Source organism: Drosophila ananassae, assembly GCF_017639315.1.
Source record: "Drosophila ananassae strain 14024-0371.13 chromosome 4 unlocalized genomic scaffold, ASM1763931v2 tig00000256, whole genome shotgun sequence".
In the NCBI taxonomy this organism is placed as follows: domain Eukaryota; kingdom Metazoa; phylum Arthropoda; class Insecta; order Diptera; family Drosophilidae; genus Drosophila; species Drosophila ananassae.
Window position 1 is genome coordinate 533,023 of NW_025319050.1, and position 9,263 is coordinate 542,285.

General features: G+C 33.2%; 1 protein-coding gene across 6 annotated transcripts in view; it reads right to left on the reverse strand.

Moving 5' to 3' along the window:
* LOC6504547 (paired box protein Pax-6) overlaps window positions 1-951 on the reverse strand; it is a 48,440-nt gene extending 47,489 nt beyond the window's left edge. For 4 of the 6 annotated variants that reach the window (XM_014903679.3, XM_044718014.1, XM_001967394.4 and 1 more), the window contains exon 1: window positions 191-950. In XM_014903679.3, coding sequence (XP_014759165.1) covers window positions 191-441 — 251 coding nt within the window. In that variant the 5' untranslated portion in view covers window positions 442-950. Of the gene's footprint in view, window positions 1-190 lie in introns of all 6 variants that reach the window. The other 2 variants (XM_044718016.1, XM_044718015.1) reach the window with 1 other exon arrangement.
* Between the last annotated feature and the right edge of the window lie 8,312 nt (window positions 952-9,263).

A 9,263-nucleotide genomic window follows, 5' to 3' on the forward strand; every position in this document is an offset into this window, starting at 1 on the left:
TTGGTTAAATAAAACGGAAAACATAGAGCTAAGATGATTTAATGTTGAATTCTGTGGCTGGCTTTTTTATAGCAGCCATCTTTAAATAACTTGTCTTGGACCTTCGATACTTTTGTGTTGTGAAAATGTGTCGAAATAATCTTTAAGAACAATACTTAAATTAAACCGTTTTTGAGTTATTGGAACATACCTTCCCAAAATTTTGCTTACGCAACCATTGGAAACTTGCAGTATTCTTGAAATATCACATGGACGAGCGCCGGAATGTGCCAGTTCCACAATTTTTTGACGAGTAGAGTCAGGCAATGGCCGGCCATTGACATAGACACCGCCCAATTGGTTAATGCCACTGTGACCCGCCGTGGAGCAACCAAAAATTGCACTCTGGCTAACCGATGAGTGCGGATGCCCGTGCATAATGTGTTCAGTTGTAAGCATCATTATTTAAATTTGAAATTAATATTAAGTCGATTTTAAACCTTTAAAATTTTTTTTTCGTTGTCAGATTTTTGTACTTGTGTATGTATTCGTCACTTAGTTATGAATCACTAAATTATCACTAATAAAATTGAATATCCGTTGATTTTTAAGTGAATTATCAATTTGGCGGGAATTTAATCGTATCCCATTATTTGTACTGTTAAGTTTATTAACTTTCACTTTGAATGTTAGTTTCTTCTTATCCGAAACCAAATTAAAAATAACAAATAACATATGGTGTATTGGTGGCAGAAATCATCTCGAGGTCGGCAGGTGCTTGTAGGAAAGCCGGTGCCGCGGGTGGCGACCTAGTTTATTTATTCCAGAATAAATTGCATTCAAAATTATCAAATTTTTGCTATCGGTTTTAGTTGGGTCTAAAGAAAATTTCCTTTTCTAACTGGTTTCAGTGGCGAGGCGCGCACTTAGCCAAGCGAAACGTTAATGAGCTCTCATGCGAAAAAATACTGGCAAGAGCAACGGCGAAAACATCGGTCAGCCATTTTAACAGTGATGTTATGTTCGTCCCTTTCTTTATACCTGGAGCTATCAAGTCTTGGTACCTTATTTATGTATTAAAAAGAGATAACTGTAACTGCTAAAAAAAAGAAATATAAGAACAACGCCAGGCGCAGTACATGACGAATGAGCACTAGGCTGAAAAGAGATGGCTATAGTGTGTTATAGGGAAAAACTCCTCCCCATTCTGTTCAAACACTTTAAAAAGAGTTCGTTGGTTGGTTAATAAAATGAAGAAAACTTTAACTTTATGAGCCCCACGTCTCATATAGATTTAGATATGCATATAAAACGCCTTACATATTAAAACATGCATATGTATATCCGTCTGAGAATTCATATTCACATAAATATGCTTATTTGTTTAAGATATTAAGAATGTGGAGAATAGTGGAAAAAAATTTTTTTTTAACAAATTCAAGCAAAAAAATGTTTGAATCAATATAATTTAACTTAGAAATTATGATTACATAATTTTATAATTATAAATTACAAGTAACTCAAATAAAAAAATATTTACACAATTTATATTATATTATATTTTATGTTTATTAAAAAATGGTGCGTCTTATGACAATACATATAAGAAAAGTATAATTAGTGTAATATATAAGAAAAATTGCGTACTATTCATTTTATTAAGTTTCATAATAAAGCTTCTGTATGGTTATATTTTTATTTTTTGATTACGCCTAAACTTTTCATACATGCAGCAGCCTGTTCCCACCACCAAGCATAAGTACGCAGGTTCTTACAACCACCCTCAAAATTCTGGCAATAAGCTTACTCGCACTCAACATGCTGCCCGACACGTTTTTGGGATTTTTGAACTCACACGGACCAACGAACACCCCTTTCCACCGAAGCCGTTTTCCATTATTATAGTGCGGGCATCCAGTCGGTTGGATTCTTCAAAAGAGTATATTTCGGAACAGAGTTTTGTCATTCCTATTGCGTGTGTCAAAAATTTCATGGAGCATTGTAAAGGTGACGAATCTGATTTTCTTGGAATGTGTGAAGAATTGTGAATTTCTTTTATTTTCCAGGGTGTGCATTTTACAAAATTAAGTCACTGAAAAAAAAAATTAAAACTCCAAAATAATTACTTTAACCATGGGCATATGTAGCTTTTTATGTGACTTCCTGTTTAATTCGTATCTGTCCATGAATTTTTCCATGTATGACACACATCAAGCCTACTTAAACCAAAAGTTAAGTCTATATAATCTTAACCACTATTACGACCAGCGACAATAATTTCATTTTTACCTGGTACTTAAGTGTATCAACAGTAAGAATTATGGAGAATTCTATGCAGTAAATGAGTATATTGTACTCGTGTAAATGCATGCAACTTTCTGATGCTCCAAAAAATATATATATATTATAATCGTTATAAACATCCCAGTTGTTTTAGTTATGCCTGTCTTTCCGCCTGTATGTACGTTGTACCGAGTGTATTTCGCAGACTAAATATTTCAAAGTCGGAGAATCTATTTTTTACTTTAACTATTAAAATACCCACGAAGATCCATTTCTCAGATTTTTGGAAAATTTTTTAAAAAATACTACAATTACAAAATACTACTGCCGCAAAACTCAAAATACTATTTAAAATTTTTTTTATTATTTTTTTTCTTTTTTAATCATTTTATTTGTTCAGTTGGGCATTGATTTTGATACATTTTCCAGAGTTGTAGCATCAATTTAGTCCCATTTCAAGATTAATGCCTTTTTGGGGTCATTTATCTTATTAAACTGGCAGCCATTCTCCTTAACTTTTTTCTAAGCCCTATTAGGCTTAGATCCGGGCTTATCGCTAGCACATAGTATCTCAGGAACGGAAACCAGACTCTATCCATTTTTTAAAGGTTAGATAAATCATAGAACAAGAAAAGAAAGTTAACATCCGGCGGAAATGAAATTGATATAAATGTGCAATTTTGAGTGTAGTTGGCCTTCAATACCAGACCATTCATACTCAAATGAATATTGAAAAATGCTATAGCTACCTTTTAACTGAACAATATTAAATGCCATATTTTGGTGATTTTAAATATAACAAGAAAGGAAAGCTAACTTCGGGCGGAGCCGAAGTTATTATTCCCTTGCAGTTAGGTAGCAGCTTATATTATTATATATATATCGGATCCTATATAGATGGCCGATCCTTAACACAATTTCACTATCAAATCAATTTTCTAATAAAAATTATGGAAACAGCTCCAAGCATCTTTAAAAATAGCGAGGTTGTGCCATTTCCGATCGTTTAGATATATGGCAGCTTTAAGATATAGTCGGCCGATCCGTATGATATATGGCAGATCGGATTACTTTGCTCAAAATGAAATCTGTACCAAGTCTTATCTTTAACCTTAAAAACACCAATGCACCAAATAAAAACACCAGATATAGTCGACCGACCCTGGCCGTCCTGACTGCAAGGAAAAAAAGGATGTGACCAAAATTTCAACTCGATAGCTCTACAACTGAGAGACTAGTTTGCGTAGAAACAGACAGACAAACGGAGGGGCAGACGGACATGCTTAAAAAACACTAAAGTTGTGGCAATTCCGATCGATCTATGACAGCTTTAGGATATAGTCGGCCGATCCTTATGAAATTTTGTACTTAAGATATTTTTTTTAAGTAATAAAGATGGGACTTGGTACAGATTCCATTTTGGGCAAAGTAATTCGATTTGCAAAAATTCCATAAGGATCAGCCGACTATATGCTATAGCTGCCATATAACTGAACGAGCGGAACGGGCACAATCTTGCTATTAAATATGATTGGAGCTGTTTCAAACATTTTTATTAGAACATTGATTTGGTAGTGAAATTCTCATAAGGATCGGTCAACTATATACGATTCGATATATATATAATAATATAAGCTGCTACCTAACTGCAAGGGTGTATCAACTTCAGCTTCGCCCGCAGATAGCTTTCCTTTCTTGTTTTTAGAATAATCTATCTTTATTATTATGCAAGTTTTTTCTGACCGTTAATTTATATGGCAGTTATGGGATATACCCAGTAATAGGTTCCGAATTAAATAATAACCTAGTGGTAAAAAAATGCTTCTAGCATTTTAATGAATTGTTTCGGCTAAAATACCAATCTGAATAATGTGCTAAAACACGAAGTTGAACTGTCGCCCGCCCCTCGTTCTGAGTATGTTCGAATACTACAACGTGGATGCTACGTAACGGCAGCATAAGAAGAAGCAATGCTTTTCGTAATACTAAAACCAATTGGTAAAGCTAGGGTTCAGAGCCCACAAATTTAGGTGGAACTTTTTGTTTGGTAGTGTTCCTAAAGCTTCCCTTTTTCTTTTCCAGTTGAGTAGATAATTGCTCATTGAAGTGTCTGTACTGACTTCAATCCAAACGATTCGTGGCTCAGCTTCAGCCCCTGATGACTACGACGACCATCCACCGCTAAGTCGTCACTGCAATTGTCGTCGTGTGGATCCGTTAAGCTAGGGCGCATCACTTTGTTTCGTAAATTATTTAATTTATTTTATGTTTATTGTTGCACTTGATGTGTAAAATAATTAAAGAAAGAATTTCAAACAAAATTTCTATGAAAAAAAAAAATTCAAGGGTTAGTTGAATACAAGAATAATAATAATAATAATAATAATAATAATAATAATAATAATAATAATAATAAATACTAATAATAATAAAAATATATTTGAAATATGCGATATAGTCAGCCGATCTATCAATATCAGACTAAATATCAGACTAGTTGAATACAAGAATAATAATAATAATAATAATAATAATAATAATAATAATAATAATAATAATAATAATAATAATAATAATAATAAATACTAATAATAATAAAAATATATTTGAAATATGCGATATAGTCAGCCGATCTATCAATATCAGACTAAACAAATTTTATTGTTGAAAATAGTCCCAAGATTCGATTTTTAACAACACTTTCAATCCTTCAGTTATATGACGGATATGGCTGCATTAAATACAGCCTACAAAGCTTGTAGCCAAGCTGAGACTGAGATAATATCGTATCAGGAGGCGATTGTGACCGAGTGTATGTACATATATACTTTATAGGGTCAGAGATCTCGCCTTCACTGATTTGCACACATTTGTCTAAAACTACAATACCCCCTGCAAGAATATAAAACAAGAAAGGAAAACTAACTTCGGGCGGAGCCGAAGTTGATATACCCTTGCAGTTAGGTAGCAGCTTATATTATTATATATACATCGGATCATATACAGTTGGCCGATCCTTATGAGAATTTCACTATCAAATCAAATTTCTCATAAAAGTGTTGGAAACAGGCCCCAGAATCTTTAAAAATAGCAAGGTTACGCCATTTTCGATTATTCAGTTACATGGCATCTATAGGATATAGTCGGCCGATCGGCAGATCGGATTAAGTTGCCCAAAATGGAATCTGTAACAAGTTCCGACTTATATACTGCTTGCAAACAAAAGAAGGTTGTGTGCGATAAGTCGATAGTTTTAAAACTGAGAGACTACTTTGCGTAGAAACCGACCGAAGGACAGTGGGACATGCTCATATCGACTATGGAGGTGATCCCGATCTAAAATATATCTACTTTATGGGGTCGGAGATGTCTCCTTTACTGCGTTACACACTTTTGACCAAAATTATAATACCCTCTGCAAGGGTATAAATATAGAATTGCACTATGTGTACATATGTAAGTACATATATACATATACATACATATGTTTGTATGTATGCGTACACATATCATTGAACATCCTTGGTCGAAGTACATTTTGTTTAAATTAAATGTATGCATTGGAAAAGCCTTATTTATGTTTATTTCATTAAATTAGCATTATTTAAAATGTATATTTTGAAATCACAATTTTAAAAATTAAAAATAAAAATGTTATCAGAAACCTAAGTACATGACGGAAATTATCAGACGGATGAGAAAAACTTAAATAGAATAGTAAATAACATTGAGCTTGCTAATTTAACTTCATCAGTATAGACACGCCCACTTTTGATATTGATGTTGAAGTGACACAAATGTGTGTGGCTCACCAGCAATCACGCACGCGTCCACTGAAGATACCCCAGCCCAAGTCAACACACAAAAAAGGGTCAGGATCAGGGGTAGAATCAAAATACGTTTGTAGCTCTAGGGATGTTGACTGCATAAAGGACGACAAGGAGATAGATGAAGCGGGGTTGAATGCTGGGTAGGGGTGTCCCTTTGATTGTTTTTTGGGATTTTCATTATTTCATCTCAATGGTTTTGAATTCACAAAAATTGCTGAGACATTTGTTATACAATAATTTAATTTGCTATTCGTTCAAAACTAAGATAAGATTTAAATTATAGTAACGGATGTTGATTATTCAATGGAAAAGCTAAATTAATAAATCGACTCATTTTCGCGTGGCAATTAAGATTTTAATACCAAATTAGTACAGGATATGTGTGCCATAATCCAGCAAAATAGTATCTATGTCAGATCTCCGCGGTTCTGACATATAACGGAAAAAAGTTTGAAGTCGATAGATTTAAAACTAAGAGACACATTTGGTCAGACGCTCCGACGGCCGGACTGACATGCTTATATCGACTCAGGAGGTGATCCTGATCAAGAATTTATATAATTTATCAGAGATACTATGTCAGAGATGTCACCTTCACTGCTTTGCACACTTTTGCCCAAAATTATAATACCCTTAAGGCTACAATCATGAAATAATCATTATTTGCAGTCCCCTTTTATAAGTTTTAATTATTTTTAAATGAAGCATCGTTTTTGTTTATACCGGGCTATGTTAAGCAAAATATAACTCCATTAGAAATGTATTTCCTTTACATTAGTTCTCCTATTTTTTGACTATTTTGACAACCAAACCTATCAAGTTGATATTTATCTTTTGTGATGGATAGGGTTCCAACTTCTTCGTCAATTTTAACAGTTGTAATCGTTTCATTGTGATATTTTCCCAAACAGCAGGTGCAGGGTCTGCGATGACAGCATATCGCAGTAGATTCATCAGAATTAAAAACAAGAAAGGAAAGCTAACTTTGGGCGAAGCCGAAGTTGTCATACCCTTGCAGCAGCTTATATTATCGAATCGTATATGGTTGATCCTTATGAAAGTTTCACTATCAAATCAGTTTTCTATAAAAAATGTTGGAGAAAGCCCCAAGCATCTTACCAATGTTGTGACATTTCCTCTACCTCTAACTTAAAAAGAACCAAACTTATGCCATTTCCGATTAATCAGTTATATGACAGCTATAGGATATAGTCGACCGATCCCGGCCGTTCCGACTTATATACTGCCTGCAAACAAAATAAGGCTGTGTGTACTTCTTAATACTTTAAAGGGTACTTATACTTTAAAGGGTCTGAGATGTCTCCTTCACTGCGTAGCACACTTTTGATCAAAATGTAATACCCTCTGCAAGGGTATAATAAAAAAAAGAAAGGAAATCGTAGGGATCGAAGTTTATCTACGAGTTATCTACAAGCGATCGGAAATAACATTTTTTTGGTGTTTTGAATATAGAAGCTTGGGGCTTCTTTCCATATTATTTTTAATGATAATAATTTAATGATAATGAAATTCTCGTTAGTATCGCAATATCTGATGATTTAGATTTTAAATAACTTTGTTTAAAAAATAAATTTTAGAATACACACAAACGAATCTATTAGCAGACTGTATCTTGAGAAAGCGGAATATCCCAGGTACAAGCGATATATCCAAAATTGCGTCATCTCAAGAGCTTCATATCTCCAAACAAAACATAAATAAAATCGATATAGCCCTTTTAAAAAAAATGTATTTTCAGGGTATATAACTTTTTCTACTATTTAGACGTTTGGTCTTAGGAGGAATACATATTTTAAATAAAAGTTTGTGAAATACATATTTAAAAAACCTTTCGACATCGAGGATGCTTAGATATCTTCTTTATTTGTAAAGTTATAAGTTTTTGAATTCATACGCTTTTTATATTTTTAATCTTAACTGTAACTTTTTATACCCTTGCAGAGGGTATTATAATTATGGTCAAAAGTGTGCAACGCAGTCAATTTCATAAGGACCGGCCGACTATATCCTATAGCTGTCATAGAACGATCGAAATTGGCACAACTTTGGTGTTTTTTAAGTTAGAAAGATGGGATTTGGTACAGATTCTATTTTGGAAAAAAAAAAACAATCTGATTTGTCGAATTTCATAAGGATCGGCCGACTATATCCTATAGCTGCCATATAACTGATTGATCGAAAATGCTATAACTTCGTTGTTTTTCAAGTTAGAAGGATGGGAGTTTCAATGAGTTTCCAAATTTCATAAGGATCGGTGAACTATATACGATCCGCTATATATCTAATAATGTAAGATGCGTGGCGCCACCTAGCGGACTGCGACTCAACTGCAAGGGTATATAAACTTCGGCTCCGCCCGAAGTTATCATTCCTTTCTTGTTTTAAATAAATTTTTAAACTAATGTCGTTCAAAAAATAATAACACCCCAAAATTTTTAAAATATTTATGTATAACACCTCATTGAATAAGTTTTTTATTAAATAGTGTGTAAATCATTGATCATTTAAAAAAATACATGTATTAAGTCTCAAAAGACAGAATAAATAAGTCTAGCTTTTGTGTATTTGGTGGGGTTTTATTGAATATACCGTTTCCATTTTGCACTCCTTTGTTATCGTATTATTTCTTTAATCCAATCCAACAAGTGTTGTTGACAGCATCACTTTCCGCATGTCATTTGTGTCATTAATTTTGGAGTCAAAGCAACCGCATTGTGAAAAGTAACAGCTGATCTGCCTTTTCTTTTCGCTTTTGTCCTCGATATGCTTATTTAAGCTGGAACTAAATTTCGACATGTCATAAAAAATTTTTCAGCATAGTGAGAGTATCATTTAAAAGACATAAACATTGTTTTTATTTGCTTCTTACGGGTTTATACCAAAATAATTTATTTAGATTTTGAATTTATTATCTAGAAATAGAATATTTACATAGATTACCAGAAAATTTCATTTTTTTGTTTCGATTCCTTTAAAATTACACAAATTTAATTTTCCAATTTGCATATTTTATGGATTAACAATTTAACATGGGAGACTACATTTGGTTTAAGTGGTTTTCTATAGTTACCGTAGAGCTACAATAGGAAAATGCCAAAGCAGAAGCCAATATTGACAGTTAAAACTCGATTCGATTTGTATTTCCTAATT